Source organism: Mus caroli, unplaced genomic scaffold, assembly GCF_978045245.1.
Source record: "Mus caroli unplaced genomic scaffold, Mus_caroli_1 scaffold_1, whole genome shotgun sequence".
Lineage (NCBI taxonomy): Eukaryota > Metazoa > Chordata > Mammalia > Rodentia > Muridae > Mus > Mus caroli.
Genome location: NW_028227256.1, coordinates 17,466,263 through 17,483,615, shown reverse-complemented (window position 1 = coordinate 17,483,615; position 17,353 = coordinate 17,466,263). Strand labels below are relative to the sequence as shown.

Below are 17,353 nucleotides of genomic sequence, written 5' to 3'. Positions count from 1 at the left end.
GGTTTTATGTGGAGTTCCTTGATCCACTTAGATTTGACCTTAGTACAATTAGATAAGAATGGATCAATTCCCATTCCTCTACATGACAACTGCCAGTTGTACCAGCACCATTTGTTGAAAATGCTGTCTTTTTTCCACTGGATGGTTTTAGCTCCCTTGTCAAAGATCAAGTGACCATAGGTGTGTGGGTTCATTCCTGGGTCTTCCATTCTATTCTATTGGTCTACCTGTCTGTCACTATACCAGTACCATGCAGTTTTTTTTTTTTTTTTTTTTTATCACAATTGCTCTGTAGTACAGCTTTAGGTCAGGCATGGTGATTCCACCAGAGATTCTTTTATCACTGAGAAGAGTTTTTGCTATCCTAGGTTTTTTGTTATTCCAGATGAATTTGCAAATTTTCCTTTCTAATTCGTTGAAGAATTGAGTTGGAATTTTGATGAGGATTGCATTGAATCTGTAGATTGCTTTTGGCAAGATAGCTATTTTTACTATATTGATCCTGCTAGTCCATAAGCCTGGGAGATCTTTCCATCTTCAGAGATCTTCAATTTCTTTCTTCTGAGACTTGAAGTTCTTATCATACAGATCTTTCACTTCCTTAGTTAGAGTCACACCAAGGTATTTTATATTATTTGTGACTATTGTGAAGGGTGTTGTTTCCCCAATTTCTTTCTCAGCCTGTTTATCCTTTGTGTAAAGGAAGGCCACTGATTTATTTGAGTTAATTTTATATCCAGGTACTGCACTGAAGCTGTTTATCAGGTTTAGGAGTTGTCTGGTATAATTTTTAGAATCATTTATATATACTATCATATCATCTGTAAATAGTGACCTTTTGACTTCTTCCTTTCCAGTTTTTGTCCCCATGATCTCCTTTTGTTGTCTAATTGCTCTGCCTAGGACTTCAAGTACTATATTGAATAGGTATGGAGAAAGTGGACAGCCTTGTCTAGTCCGTGATTTTAGTGGGATTGTTTCAAGTTTCTCTCCATTTAGTTTGATGTTGGCTACCAGTTTTCTGTATATTGCTTTTATTATGTTTAGGTATGGTCCATGAATTCCTGATCTTTCTAAGACTTTCATCATGAATGGGTGTTGGATTTTGTCAAATGCTTTCTCAGCATCTAAGGAGATGATCATGTGGTTTTTGTCTTTGAGTTTGTTTATATAGTGGATTACATTGATGAATTTCCATATATTGAACCATCCCTGGAATGAAGCCTACTTGGTCATGATGCATGATTGTTTTGATGTGTTCTCCGATTCGGTATGTGAGAATTTTTTTTAGACTAAAATAACATTTTATTAGATTTTTTCTTTATATATATTTCAAATGCTAATCGAAAGTTGCCTATACCCTCCCTCCACCCTGCTCCCCTACCCACCCACTCCCGCTTCTTGGCCATGGCATTCCCCTGTATTGAGGCATATAAAGTTTGCAACACCAAGGGGCCTCTCTTCCCAGTGATGGCTGACTAGGCCATCTTCTGCTACATATGCAACTAGAAATATGAGCTCTGGGGGTACTGGTTAGTTCATATTGTTGTTCCACCTATAGCGTTGCAGATCCCTTCAGCTCCTTGGGTGCTTTCTATAGGGACTCTGTGTTCCATCTTATAGATGCCTGTAAGCATCCACTTCTGTATTTGCCAGGCACTGGTATAACATCATAGGAGACAGCTATAACAGGGTCCCTTCAGCAAAATCTTTCTGGCATTGTGAAATAGTGTCTGGGTTTGGTGGCTGATTATGGGATGGATCCCCGGGTGGGGTAGGCTCTGGATAGTCCATCCTTTCATCTTAGCTCCAAACTTTGTCTCTGTAACTCCTTTCATGGATATTTTGTTCCCTATTCCAAGTAGGAATGAAGTATCCCCGAGTCTTCCCTCTTCTTGATTTTCTTGTGTTTTGCAAATTGTATCTTGGGTGTTCTATGTTTCTGGGCTAATATCCACTTATCAGTGAGTGCATATCTAATGACTTCTTTTGTGATTGGGTTACCTCACTAAGGATGATATCCTCCAGATACATCCATTTGTCCAAGAATTTCATAAATCCATTGCTTTTAATTGCTGAGTAGTACTCCATTGTGTAAATGTACCATGTTTTCTATATCCATTCTTCTGTTGAGGGACATCTGGGTTCTTTCCAGCTTCTGGCTATTATAAATAAGGCTGCTATGTACATAGTGGAATATGTGTTCTTATTACCAGTTGGAACTTCTTCTGGGTATTTGCTCAGGAGAGGTATTGCTGGATCTTCTGGTAGTATTATGTCAAATTTTATGAGGAACCTCCATACTGACTTCCAGAGTTGCTGTACAGCTTACAATCCCACCAGCAGTGGAGGAGTGTTCCTCTTTCTCCACATCCTCGCCAGCATCTGCTGTCACCTGAATTTTTGATCTTAGCCATTGTGACTGGTGTGAGGTGCAATCTCAGAGTTGTTTTGATTTGGTTTGTGAGAATTTTATTGAGTAGTTTTGCTTCAATATTCATAAGGGAAATTGGTCTGAAGTTCTGTATCTTTATTGGGTCTTTATGTTGCTTAGGAATTAGAGTAAGGGCTTCATAGAATGAATTGGGTAGAGTACCTTCTGTTTCTATTTTGTGGAATAGTTTGAGAAGAATTGGAATTAGGTCTTCTTTGAAGGTCCAATGAACTCTGCACTAAACCCATCTGGTTGTGGGCTTTATTTTTGGTTGGGGGACTATTAATGACTGCTTCTATTTCTTTAGGAAATACAGGACTGTTTAGGACATTAATATTATCCTGATTTAACTTTGGTACCTGGTATATGTCTAGAAAATTGTCCATTTCATCCAGGTTTTCCAGTTTTGTTGAGTATAGCCTTTTGTAGAAGGATCTGATGGTGTTTTGGATTTTCTCAGGATCTGTTGTTATGTCTCCCTTTTCATTTCTGATTTTGTTAATGCTGTCCCTGTGCCCTCTAGTGAGTTTCAATAAGGGTTTATCTATCTTGTTGATTTTCTCAAAGAACCAGCTCCTGGTTTGGTTGATTCTTTGAGTAGTTCTTCCTGTTTCCACTTGGTTGATTTTGGCCCCGAGTTTGATTATTTCCTTTTGTCTACTCCTCTTGGATGAATTTGCTTCCTTTAGTTCTAGAACTTGTAGGTGTGCTGTCATGCTGCTAGTGTGTGCTCTCTCTAGTTTCTTTTTGGAGGCACTTAGAGCTATGTCTTTTCCTCTTAGGACTGCTTTCATTTTGTCCCATAAATTTGTGTATGTTGTGGCTTCATTTTTATTAAACTCTAAAAAGTCTATAATTTCTTTATTTCTTCCTTGACCAAGGTATCATTGAGGAGAGTGTTTTTTAGCTTCCCCGTGAATATTGGCTTTGTATTATTTATGTTGTTATTGAAAATCAGCCTCAGCCCCTGGTGATCTGATAGGATGCATGGGACAATTTCAATAATTTTCTATCTGTTGAGGCCTGTTTTGTGATCAATTATATGGTCAATTTTGGAGAAGGTACCATGAGGTCCTGAGAAGAAAGTATATCCTTTTGTTTTAGGACAAAATGTTTTGTAGATATCTATTAAGTCCTTTTGTTTTCAAACTTCTGTTAGTTTCACTTTTTCTCTGTTTAGTTTCTGTTTCCAGGGTCTGTCCATTGATGAGAATCAGGTGTTTGAAGTCTCCCACTATTATTATGTTAGGTGCAATGTGTGCTTTGAGCTTTACTAAAGTTTCTTTAATGAATGTGACTGCTCTTGCATTTGAAGCATAGATATTCAGAATTGAGAGTTCATCTTGGAAGATTTTACCTTTCTTGAATATGAAGTGCCCCTCCTTGTCTTTTTTTGATAACTTTGGATTGGAAGTCGATTTTATTAGATATAAGAATAGCTACTCCAGTTTGTTTCTTTGACCATTTGCTTGGAAAACTGTTTTCCAGCCATTTACTCTGAGGTAGTGTCTGTCTTTTTCCCTGAGATGGGTTTTCTGTAAACAGCAAAATGTTGGGTCCTGTTTATGTAGCCAGTCTGTTAGTCTATGTCTCTTTATTGGGGAAGTTAGTCCATTGATATTAAGAGATTTTAAGGAAAAGTAATTGTTGCTTCCTCTTATTTTTGTTGTTAGAGTTGGCATTCTGTTCTTGTGGCTGTCTTATTTTAGGTTTGTTGAAGGCTTACTTTCTTGCTTTTTGTAGGGCATAGTTTCTGTCCTTGTTTTGGTGTTTTCACATTATTATCCTTTGAAGGGCTGGATTCGTGGGAAGATATTGTGTGAGTTTGGTTTTGTCATGGAATACTTTGGTTTCTCCATCTATGGTAATTGAGAGTTTGGCTGCGTATAGTAGCCTGGGCTGGAATTTGTGTTCTCTTAGTGTCTGTATAACATCTGTCCAGGAACTTCTGGCTTCCATAGTCTCTAGTGAGAAGTCTGAAGTAATTCTAATAACCCTGCCTTAATATGTTACTTGACCTTTTCCCCTTACTTCTTTTAATATTCTGTCTTTATTTAGTGCATTTGTTGTTCTAATTATTATGTGTTGGGAGGAATTTCTTTTCTGGTCCAGTCTATTTGGAGTTCTGAAGGCTTCTTGTATGTTTATGGTCATCTCTTTCTTTAGGTTAGGGAAGTTTTCTTCTATACTTTTGTTGAAGATATATACTAGTCCTTTAAGTTGAAAATCTTCAGTCTCATCTACTCCTATTATTCTAAGGTTTGGTCTTCTCCAAAGAAGAAGGATTTGTGTCCTGCATTTCGTGAATGTTTTGAGTTAGCATCTTTTTGCATTTTGCATTTTTTTCGATTGTTGTGTCCATGTTCCTTATGGAATCTTCTGTACCTGAGATTCTCTCTTCCATCTCTTATATTCTGTTGCTGATGCTCACATCTACGGTTCCTGATTTCTTTCCTAGGGTTTCTATCTCCAGAGTTGTTTCCCTATATGTTTTCTTTATTGTTTCTACTTCCATTTTTAGATCCTGGAGGTTTTGTTCAATTCCATTACCCGTTTGTTAGTGTTTTCTTGTAACTCCCTAAGGGACTTTTGTGTTTCCTCTTTAACGGATTCTAGCTATTTACCTGTGTTTTCCTGTATTCCCTTCTCAAAGTTCTCCATCATCACCATGAGAAGTGACTTTAGATCCATGTCTTGCTTTTCTGGTGTGATCTATGACTTGCTATGGTGGGAGAGTTTGGTTCTGATGATGCCAAGTAACCTTGTTTTCTGTTGCTTCTGTTTTTACACTTGTCTCCTGCCATCTGATTATCTTAAATGCTTGCTGCCCTCAATATATCTGATTGGAGCCTGTCCTTCCTATAATCCCAGTTGATTCAGGACTCAAAGTCCATCTTTTTTGTGATCCTTTGATTGTGGGCTCCTGTGAATCTGAGATTCTGGGTGTGTCAGAGTTCTTGGGAGTCAAGCTCCTCTGACACCCTGAAATTCTGGTGTGACCCAGCTCCTGTTATCCTGGGATCCTGTTATCCTAAGATCCTGGGCGTGTTACAGTGCCTGGAAGTGGTGTCTCCTTTGAGGACCATGGAGCTGTCTGGTCTGTTCAAAATCAAGGTAAATCAGAACTGATCAAAAGGAACCTGAGCCTCTGGTCAAAAAGGGCTCTGGTGTCCTTGATCCTGCTGCCACAGGCCTGTCACAATTGGATTGGAACCGATGTTGTGTTCTACTCACCAGTGCAGAGTCCTCTGGGGACTGTGATGGTGTCCACCAATTCCATGCTCAAGGTGACCTGGTGCTGGTACCAACCAGAAGGGTCTTGTGCCCCTGGTCAGGCCAGTTTTTTGCTCCCCTTCTGCTGTCTCAGGTCCCACTCCCATTTGATTGGAACTGATGTTGTGTTCTGCTTACCAGTGATCCTAAGATCTCGTGGTGAGTCCTCGAGGGATGGTGGGCGTGTCCACCGACTCCGGGCCCTAGGTGACCTGGTGCTATTGCCTACCGGAAGGGCTGACTAAGACAATCTTAAAAACACTAATTCGTTTCTAGGTAAATGTGACTCTTTAGGATCCAAAGACATTAAATTTTAACAGTGGAATCAATAGACTGATGTTCTGGATGGTGCATTGTCTACTTTTGTTTCTGGTAAAATATGTCTATGGGCATGATGGACGGGTAGATAGGAACAGCCTTGTAAGACTTGAACAATATGTTACAGGTGAATTGTGTGCCCTCTATCAGGTCCCTTTAATTCACTCTCAAAGGAATACAATAATGCCTGTCCCTTCATTTTCATGGAAACAGCACAGGGATAAGAAATAGTAGGTGTCCATTCTTTAGGGACACACATCCTGCTTTCCAGTAATGCTTTGTGGGAAATAGTTAATGGCTCTTGTGGTCACATATAGTCTAATGAAATGCTCACGTGTGATAATACTTTCTAAACAGTTTTCCAAGGACCAGACACCTGTTTTATATCAAGTTTACCCAGCAAGTGGAGTTCCAGGTAAGAAATCTTCTATTAAATATAAGTAATTATGGATCTCTTTAAGAATCCCATTGCTTTCTGTAAGCAGTCTGATTTAACTTCATATCTGATGTTGTTTTGAAAATAACTTTCAGCTTCTGGCTTCTTTTTAAATTGGTTTGTTTCTCCCTTTAGGCACTTTTGTTCTATGGCTTTACTGATAACAACAACACAAAATTTAAACATGTAGCCTGTAGTTTCTACTACCCTGCTTTAAGCTCCAGGTGGACCAGGCTACCAGTAACCACCCTGGTTCCCTTGGATCCACAGATGAAAGACACCTACCTACACATAGCTCATTTTTAACCTGACTTATGGGTCAGCAGCTGGGCTCTTCTAAGCCTCCCATGGCTAGCATGCCTTTCCTTTACTTCTTGCTCAACACCTGGTATCTGCTTTCAGCTTAGTTGTGATCCTAATCTTCCACCTGGGGAAGCGATCAATGGCCACTCCACCCGAGATGAGATCTCACATGGCTGGTGACTTTCTTTCCCTCTGAAGCTTGGCAGATTCCTTCTCCTCCTTTGGTGTCTCTTAGCCTGCCTCCAAGAACCAGAAGCCCCACTTGTTCTGTCCAGCCATTAGCCTCTGGCATCTTTATTGATCAATCAAGAGCCAATTGCAGAATAGGACCTTCTGCGTTCACACGCAGATTCCTGATCAAAGCATCAGAACCACTGCCTACATAAAACGATTTAAAAAAAAAAAAGTCCAACAAAACCCAAAGGAGTTGAAACAGGAGACTGTCAAAGATAGAAATCTTCACCACTTGGCTTTATTATTACCTATCTTAGTCCACCCATACCAGGAAGTCCTTACTGAGCCCCTGCTATGTGTCTACTTATATTCTTAACTACTAATATGTCTTATTATCTGAGGATCACAAAAAACATGATGCTACAGGAGCTATTCTTATTATTTTCATTCTGAAGAGAAAAAAAATAAAGTATTGGGGGTTAAAGTGTTTGTTTAAAACAGTGGTTCTCAACTTCCTTAATGCCCCAACTCTTTAATAGTGTTCCTCATGTTGTGGTGGCCCCCAACCATAAAATTATGCCATTGCTACTTCATAACTGTAATTTTACTACTACTATGAATTGTAATGTAACCATATGGTATACAGGACATGAATTGTAATATAACTATTTAATATGCAGAATATCTGATGTGAATCCCCCAAGGGAGTCATCACCCACAGACTGAGAAGCACTGGTCTAAAGTCATATCTATTAAAAGCAGTGTGGCTGAGATCTGAACTTAGATAAACCTGTATATATAAACAGTTTGAGGTGTGTAAATTGGTACTAGATACAACTCAGAATGCTGTTAGCCCTGATATTTTTTGAGAGGATTTATTCATCAGTTAAAGAAAACATGGACATGTGTACTTGTTCTTAGTCAAAAGGCTCAGAAAGGATAAAACACAGTCACATTAGAACCAGGAGGGTGGAAGAGAAGGTGGCTGGGTAAGGTTAGGAGATTTTCATAGAAAAAGAGATGGGTCAGTGGTTAAGAGTGCTGACTGCTCTTCCGAAGGTCCCGAGTTCAAATCCCAGCAACCACATGGTGGCTCACAACCATCTATAATGAAATCCGATGCCCTGATCTGGAGTGTCTGAAGACAGCTACAGTGTACTTACATATAATAAATAAATAAATCTTAAAAAAAGAGGATGCTCTGAAGAGTAGGTCCAGTAGCTTTATCAGCCTTCTTTAGAACCAAATAATATGCATAGCTTTTAAAAGATGACTTTTGCTATCTTTTTACTGGCAATTTCACACACACACACACACACACACACACACACACACATACACACATGTCAGATATTTCATTTGTTCTAGATTTCTTGTATGGTAGACATATGTAAACATAGTTGCTAATTTAAAAAAATAATTACATCTCCCTCTTTACTTATTGGTGTGTGTATGTGAGTGTGCGCTATGTAGTGTGTGTAGCATGTATATGTATGTGCACATGTGCCACAGCTTGCGTGTAGTGGTCAGGAGACAACTTTCAGGAGTTGGTTCTCTCCTTGTACCATGTGGACTCCGATGCAACTCAGTAGAGAGCACATTTTTGTTTTTTACCCACTGAATCTTTGCCAGACCAAGGTGCTAGGTTTTTAGGTATGATTCTGCCAGAACATATAATCTGATTTAATTGTTTTGATGTGTTTGACTGGTTAATATAATGAGAATGAATATCTATGTTACAGACAGTGCTTGTATGTTGAAGTATGTATGTATGTAGGCAGAATTGTGTGTTTCATGTGTATGTGTGTATTTCAATTATCCTCTAAAGAGTAAGAATTTGGCACTGTCTTATTGGCATGAGGCTTTCACAAATACAACCCATTTCATTAGTTTGAGTAACTGAGACATGATCATGTTTTATGAAAAAGGATGTGCACCGTGGAAATTATGTGCACACATCTAGGTTCCTGCTGCGGAGTGCAAAAAGCTCCAGTTTAGGTGGCAGAGACCTTATTGTGATAAAGGATGAATAAGGAGGTATGGGAGATGTGGGTGGGATGTCAGATGCTCTCCAGGTCTGTCAAACCAGTTTGTCTTGCTGAGGTGGAGTTCTGCACTGTCTCTTCTACCTTGGGAGGTGTGTGTGTGTGTGTGTGTGTGTGTGTGTGTGTGTGTATGTGTGTGATTGGACGTATATGGTGTATGTGGTGGCTGGGCCTGTCAGATTGGTCCCTTGAGGCACGATGCATATGGCTGCATCTCCACAATCACTTTCTGGACAATTACTCTCATTTCATTTGGGAAGCTTGCCCAGAGTAGCAGCTAGGGACATGCGGGAGGAGGTGGCTACAGAAGAGATGGTGTGTTATTTTATGGGTAGTTGGATTCCTGTATGTGCTTAACAGCCCTTCACTGTGAAGCAGAATCCCCTGGCACTGTGTTCTACTTCGCTCATTTGTCAGCTTCTGTTTGGCTTCTTTGTTTAGGAACAAACAACCAAAGAGCCCACAGGACTTTCTCATTTCTGTAATCTGCTAATCGTTTTTGAATGGCACTTAACAAAGCTTGACTCTCTAGGGCTGGGAAGCCAGTGGTGTGGCTTTTGTCAACACCAGATAGATATGTTTCAGCAGCAGCAGAGAACTTGAGGTTCCAGCTTTCTGAAAACTCTGAGACCTTTGTCTTAGTACTTAAGATGGCACATTGTCTTGCCATCTACCTGAAATGGTCAGCGCTAGGATGCAAGGACTGCAGATGAAAGTTGCCTCTTACTAGTGACCAACAGAACAGCATGCAAAGAACACACAGACTGATGATGATGATGATGATGATGATGATGATGATGATCAGCTTTACCTGCTTGTGGAGAAACTTAAAAGTTTTCTGGATGCAGTGGCCACAAGTACCCCGGAGGCATCCTTTTTCAAGTTTTGAGGACTTACTGGATCAACAAAAAGCTTTCTCATCTGCAAAGCTAGTTTATAATATTACTGCCTGAACATTGTGAGTAGCTGGAGTTATAGATATATGACATTGTACATGGCTTACCCCGACTCTGCTCAGTGAACAGCATATGTCCAGACTTTAGCCTTAACTCTCTTGCTTGTTTTGTGCTTGTTTTGTAGTTCCTGTCCATTTGGCTTATGAGAGACTTTTATCTTTTGTACTTAGAATTACAGAAACTACTTAGGATCTCAGAAGAACAATCAGAATGTTGACATGACCTCTTCATACAGCTTTTTATTTTGTTTTCTCATTTTTATTAGTTCTTTGAGAATATCATACAATACATTTTGGTCACACTTACCCTTTATTCCCTCTCTTTTCAGATCCACTTCCTCCTTCCCTACCTATTCAATTTTGTGTTATCTTTTTCTTTCCGTAACACACACACACACACACACACACACACACACACACACACACACTCCAGTTTGTGCTGCCCGTCTACCTTTGAATGTGTGGCCTTAAGCTGGAGCATGAGTAGTGACTTCTTAGGGGCCACACCCTTAAAGAAAATTGACTCTCCCCCTCCCAGCAGCTATCAATTGCCAATAGCTCTGTATCTAGGGGTAGAGCTTCATCCTAACTTCTCTTACTCCATGCTGGGATTTTGTCTGCTTTGATAGTGCACAGGCTTTTGGCATGGCACAGCCACAAGCACTGTGGGTTTGCTTGTGCAGCTGCCCTGGTGTGTCTGGAAAAAGGTGTTTCCTACTCATTGTCCCAGTCTCTCACTTTTACATGATGACTCTTGAGTCCTGTGGGAGGGACTGTGATACGGATATCCATCCTCCAACCCCAAAGAGCTAACTAAGCTCTTTGTAAGTCTTACTCTTTGCAAGTTGGCCAGTTGTGAATCTCTGTGCTAATCTCTATCTACTGCCAAAAGAAGCTTCTCTGATGAGTGTTGAGATATGACACACAATATTACCTTACATATGGGATGCCACAAAGGGTTTAATGTATGCGTACATTGTATAACATTCGTATTGAAAGATACATATCTGTCTCCTCAAACATCTCCTTTATTTTTGAAGACACTCGGAACCCTTTCTTCTTGATTTTAAAACCCAGTACATTGACATTATTTGAAGTCACCAAAATGAGAAGTAGAATGCCAGGACTTATTTTTCCGATATAACTACAACTTAGCTGTCATTGGTCAACCTGGTCTTAGCCCACCCTGTCACTTTCCAGTCTATGACAAGTACCATTCTACTCTCGATTTCTGTTCACTCAGTGCTTCTAGGTATTATGTTATCTTAGATTTTCTACTGTATAACCCCGCCACTGGGTTCTAGCACTCATTTTACATTAATATCATTTATTAAATATGTTAGCTTTATATATCTGTGCCTTGTTGGGCATATGTAACAAAACAAACATAAACAGAATTTATGCTACACATTCAGAGTTTGAGCTAACTCTTCTTAAAACAGGAGAAGTAGTGTCCGTGTACGGCCGGGTCATCACTACCTGGCTGGAGACCTTCGATCCTGATGTGGACTACATAGAGAGGTAAGCATGTGTTTGTTCCTGTGTTTCATATCTGCTACATGGCATCCTGGGGTCAGCTTCCTCTGCAGTGGGAAATTGTAAGCACTTGACACAGAACTGCTATTTTTTCTCTATGCAGTTTATGGTCCCTCGTGCACCAGATTTCAGCTTTTACTCTGTAAATGTGACTGCAACTGGCAGACTAAGTTGCTATCTTCCTCCCTCCCTCCCTCCCTCCCTCCCTCCCTCCCTCCCTCCCTCCCTCCCTCCCTCCCTCCCTCCCTCCCCTCCCTCCCTCCCTCCCTCCCTCCCTCCCTCCCTCCCTCCCTCCCTCCCTCCCTCCCTTCCTTCCTTCCTCTCTCTGACAAGTAGAGACTAGACCCTGTGTGAACTGCACTGTCACTACATCCATAGGTTTTCCCTTTTGGTTCTTACCCTTCCCTGTCTCCACACTGAGGGTAAATTCTTTCTAAACTGATAATAAATACAAAAGTCCATTTACCTCTCTTTTTAGTTATTTCCCACCTGTTTATTCAGAAGTCCTTCTGGGGGGGGGATGAGAGGGAACTGTGGGCTCAGTCACCAAACAGGGAAGGAGCCACTAATTCAGGTCTTAAAAACTGTGCAGCTTGTAATGTTTTCTGGAGTGATTAGATGTGAATGTGACTTTCTTCAATGGACACATTGGAAGTATAAAATGTTACTATAAAATCATCCATACAGGGGAGAAGAAGACCAGAGTTCATGGGAAGTCATAAGCAACTGCTATCCCCCAACAAATCCAGTAACTGTAGTGAGGATTTTTAAGACAGAAGAAACATGATTTCACTATTTGACCAACTGCACAGTGTCTATACACAGTGTTTAAAATTTTCTTCACCCCGGAGTGAATGTCTTAGAGGCATTTCCTATAGCTTCTCCATCTTTTAAATTCTTCCCTCTATTTATACCATTAAGAAGTCATCAACTTCTTTTCTTCCTAAATTAAAAATAGACTTCTACTGGAGATAGAAAGTCCAAGTACATTCTTAACCAATGTGCCATTGTCACTATGCAGATCTATCTCAGCCTCCATCTGGGATCCAACTTTTAAAAGGGGCAGAGAAGGTGCAAACTCTACAATAACTGTGCAGACCAAGCATGGCCAACATGGGGAAGGGTTTGTAAGAGCTCCATGTGCAGTGCAGAAGCATGGACCATGAGGGAGCCTCTATTCTCTGGGAGAAAATTTACAGTCTTCACTGCCCACTGCAATGGTACCCTGTAGGGCCGAGGAGAAAGTTCACAATGTTCTGCCTCTTAGCAGCCATGTTTACTGGGAACACCACACTATTGCTTCTTGTCTTTGTTTCTGTTTTATTGCCCTCCAATCCAGCCCATTGATCCTAGAAGCTGGAGAAGACAAATGGCTTACTCCCTGTTCTCTTATAAACAGGCAGACAGGAAGCTGGTGAGTATTTTTGTTGTTGTTGTTGTTGTTATTGTTTTCTTGTGAATGTGTGTGCATTCCGTTCCTTCCATATGACAACCTCATACAGATACATTCATTATTTAAAAAACAGAAATCACAGGTAGCAGTTTTCTCCCTTTAGGCTTATAGGAAAAGAGGAGAGGCTCGGTTATCATTTGAAAATAAAAAGTAAAATAAGGATCAAAAACCTAGGCACTACTTACTTAAGGCAAACCCTACACCAAGGCTTACTCAATGGGTTACATTGAGTAATAGTAATAGTAATAGTGATATGTATAGTCATTATTAGTTTTCCTTTGTATAATAAGCAGTCTTTAGAACCCATGTCATAACCACTGTAACGATAGTGACCAGGAAAGCAAATAGTGCCTGAAACGTGTTTTTTTTTTTTTTTTTTTTTTTTTTGTTGCTTTTCCCTATTAAAAGTGCTTCTGTGTTTATGTGTGCATGTATGTGTGAGGCTTTACCTGTACATGCAGGTATGCTCAAATTTGATGTGTTGGAATCATAACAGATCTGTTTCCAACCCTATTCAAAGAGATAGGCCCTCTTAATCAAACTCAGAGCTAGCTGTGAGTAGTCTTGCTCACACAAAGCCCCATCTTGTAATGTTTTAAAATGAATATATATATTTTCTAGATCATACAGCCCAAATTTGGCTGGATTCTTACTTCACTTTCAACTAGGTGGATTGGCTTTGCTCTGAGGCTATTACAAGAATTGTGTGCTGTGGCCTGGCTTTTTGGCATGAGTTTTCAGTGGAGCTGAAATTCTAAAGTTTCTTTCTAGTGTCTTCCTGTCGTTTGCCTATAATTGTCTGTTTTTAGGTCACATCCCTTGATATGTTTTATTATACTTGTCATAAAATAGATCTTTGGGAAGAGAAAACTAAATTGAAACAAGGAGTAAGTTAAATTTTGCTTGTCACTCTGTATATTAGCCATGGGGCTTATGTATTGATGACTCCAGTTAGTATTATCCTGAGGATAATCTTACTATAGATTCCTTCAGTATGTATCAGTTTCCTCTGGCTAGTTTGACTTCTATACATTGGTTTCTTTAAAGAGCTGGTAATTCTAAGCAGTTGTTTGGTTATTCTTACTCCGGTATGTTTTTTTTTTCCACAGTTTTCCCATCCGGGAGGAGCATGGCCTTGGGAATGTGCAGTGTCGTGTGGAAGGCGATTATATTGGTCTGTTTTACAAGTGTCATTTAAAAGAAAATTTCTTTCTTGGTATCCAGAAAAGAAAGGTGTCCATTTCTTCATGAAAGTCATAGTCTGAAATATTTACCTGGGTAACATGAGAGAAATTGCAGGTTGAACAGTAATGCTGATACTGGAGTTTTGGACCTAGGGTAGCAATATCCTGGCTCAGAAGAATCCTGCACAGTCTTACATTACTGTGTGTTTTTTTGTGTTTCAGGTTCTCATAATGTTAGTTTTTCAGTATTTAACAAAGGGAGGTGAGTAACTGGGATAGACAAATCTGCCCGAGTCTTGTATTGTCTGTAACATCCAGTGTACATTCTTTAACCTTTATAATTTCAACCACACCCCAGTAGGATATAGCAAAGTTCTCACACCTCCTGGATTTCCTTCACTTGAGAGAGCATTGTGTTCTGACTGACCTGTGGGTATCACAGATGTTTCAATGTTGGGATGATGCAGAATTGTAAGAACTTTAAGCCCTTCAGTCAAAGTGTGATGACTCTGCAAGAGACATGTTATAAGAATTGCCTTCTTCAAGAGGGAAAGAATTCATATTTCACCATTTTTTTTGAGACAGGAAAATTAAGATTCAGGATTTCTGGGTGTACCTTACTTCTTGTTCTGGTAGATGTTTTTGTACATTCATTGTTTGACATTAATTTCATTGTGATTATATCAACACATTACATATGAGGATACAGCTCAAAGCATGCATTTGTTTTCTTTTTCTCTAGTCTCAAGAACCAAACTCATCTACTCTATTGTAGGAATCTATTGTATCTATCTACTGTAGGAATTTATTGTATCTATCTATTGTAGGAATCTATTGTATCTATCTATTGTAGGAATCTATTGTATCTATCTATTGTAGGAATCTATTGTATCTATCTATTGTAGGAATCTATTGTATCTATGTACTCTAGTAATTCTATTGTATCTATCTATTGTAGGAATCTATTGTATCTATCTATTGTAGGAATCTATTGTATCTATCTATTGTAGGAATCTATTGTATCTATGTACTCTAGTAATTCTATTGTATCTATCTATTGTAGGAATCTATTGTTTATATCTATTGTAGGAATCTATTGTATCTATCTATTGTAGGAATCTATTGTATCTATCTACTCTAGTAATTCTATTGTATCTATCTATTGTAGGAATCTATTGTATCTATCTATTGTAGGAATCTATTGTATCTATGTACTCTAGTAATTCTATTGTATCTATCTATTGTAGTAATCTATTGTTTATATCTATTGTAGGAATCTATTGGATCTATCTATTGTAGGAATCTATTGGATCTATCTATTGTAGGAATCTATTGGATCTATCTATTGTAGGAATCTGGATCCATTTATCTATTGGAGGATTCTACCTTATTTATTTAGTGTACTGAGTATTAGGCCCATTCACATTTCCTGCTGCATTTAACACTTCTGACATCTCACAAAATAGAGATTATTCCAATACAATCAATTGTTTTTATCTATGAGAAAACAAGCTTGTATTCATTGATATTGTTTTTAGGTTACCAAAAAGATCTGGTATCCAACTTATTGAATTTACTAGAGATTATTCTATGAACTCCCTTTCGAGAAGCTGATTTATAAAAAAATAATGCAATTAGAGGTGACATTTTATTTTCCTTTGTTTTCCTTTGGAGGTCGATGGTGCATAAGGAAGCCTGGCTCATCAGTGCTAAACAGGAACTGTTCCTGTACCAGACATACCCAGGTACTCTTTCCCTTCATCCTGTCTTCATCCCTTCCCTCACAGTGCACTCAAAGTTAGCTCTCCTCTTCTTCTGGCAGCTTTTCTGTGACCATTAACATGGCCTCTTCATTCTGGTTAAAGGTAAACTGCTTGTATCTGTATCAGTTCTGGTGCTTGAAGTCCTGCAGTGATTATTGATGTTCTGAGAGATTAGATGCTTTTGTTCTTGCACTTTCCTCACTGCTTGCATGCACCCAGATGTTGCAGCCCAGTCATGTATTGTGGCCTCTTGATGCAAGCAAGAGATGAAGTAAACATGGCGCACATGAGACTGGCATCAGTGTAACACAGAATATTAGTTTACAGTGAACTTTTTATTTTATAAACAAGAGTAGGCATTATAAAATAACAGAAAAAAGCATAGGAGTAGTATAATATAATAAGTAGATAAAGGTAACTTAAATTAGTTATTATTGAATATAGACAGTACATATTTGTGTTATACTTTTAATTAAATTTTTAATATTTTATTATAATTTGACAGTTTTATAGTCATAGTTATTTTGTTTCCCATTCCATTTGAAAGACTCCAAAACTCCCAAAGGGAGGCACTTACTCAAGCCTCGGGTCAGCCGCGCACCCAAGAAGACACTGAGACCGAACTTAAGATGTATAGAGAGTAAGATTTAATAAAGCAATGACAAGAAAGAACATAAAAAGCACATATACCAGATATCTGGGGTCGAAACTCGCAGAGGAGATTCGGCAATTAGCCCAAACTTTTCACAAGCTTTTATAGGAAATAGCCAGGTAAAAAGTACAAGTTTTACGTCACCAAGGTGTTCTGCCAAGGGGCTTTACATAACCAAGGGGTCGTGTCCTATATTTTGGCAATGTACTCGATCTATTGGAACATTACCAGGAGGCCCCTATCTCAAAAATGTTCTTGGCATAGTCTTCAGTTGGGAGGGGTAGGACTAGGTTTTTTCCAGGAGACCCCTTATCTAAAAAATGTTCCTGGAGCAGTTTCCAATTGGGAGGGGGTACCTTGGGGTAAAAAGTTCAGGAGTGCTCCGGGAACTATCTCTGGATGGGAGGGGTAAGAGAACTCTGAGCTGAAGAGTTCATGGAGAGTTCAGGTGTCCAGTAATTAACTCTTTCATTCCCCCCTTCTTTTAGGGACAAGCTCTAATCTTAGAGCTGGGTACCGGCTTCCTGAAAGACCCGATATTGTTGCCTTAATATCATAACCTGCACTGCATTTATTCTTTCTCTGACAAAAGCCACTAACTTATTAAGAATGCAGGGGCCGAGAGTGAGCAAAAGCATAAGTATAATTAAGGGTCCTGCTATGGAGGAGAGGAGAGTGGTAAGCCAAGGGGACTTATTAAACCAGCTTTCGAACCATCCTTGTTGGCTTTCTCTCTCTCTTTTACGCATATCTAGGCGTTCTCTAAGTCTGGCCATAGAGTCTTTGATTACTCCTGAATGATCAACATAAAAACAACATTCTTCTTT

At 39.3% G+C, this 17,353-nt stretch overlaps 1 protein-coding gene across 3 annotated transcripts in view; it reads left to right on the top strand.

Annotated features, from left to right (window-relative positions):
* Nucleotides 1-17,353, top strand: part of Pkhd1 (PKHD1 ciliary IPT domain containing fibrocystin/polyductin) — a 544,477-nt gene that overhangs the window by 21,844 nt on the left and 505,280 nt on the right. For all 3 annotated transcript variants that reach the window (XM_029477026.2, XM_021159032.3, XM_085835877.1), the window contains exons 6-11: nucleotides 6,383-6,440; nucleotides 11,381-11,459; nucleotides 12,814-12,888; nucleotides 14,037-14,101; nucleotides 14,334-14,373; nucleotides 15,786-15,856. In XM_029477026.2, the coding sequence (XP_029332886.1) occupies nucleotides 6,383-6,440; nucleotides 11,381-11,459; nucleotides 12,814-12,888; nucleotides 14,037-14,101; nucleotides 14,334-14,373; nucleotides 15,786-15,856 (388 nt within the window). The remainder of the gene's footprint in view (nucleotides 1-6,382; nucleotides 6,441-11,380; nucleotides 11,460-12,813; nucleotides 12,889-14,036; nucleotides 14,102-14,333; nucleotides 14,374-15,785; nucleotides 15,857-17,353) is intronic.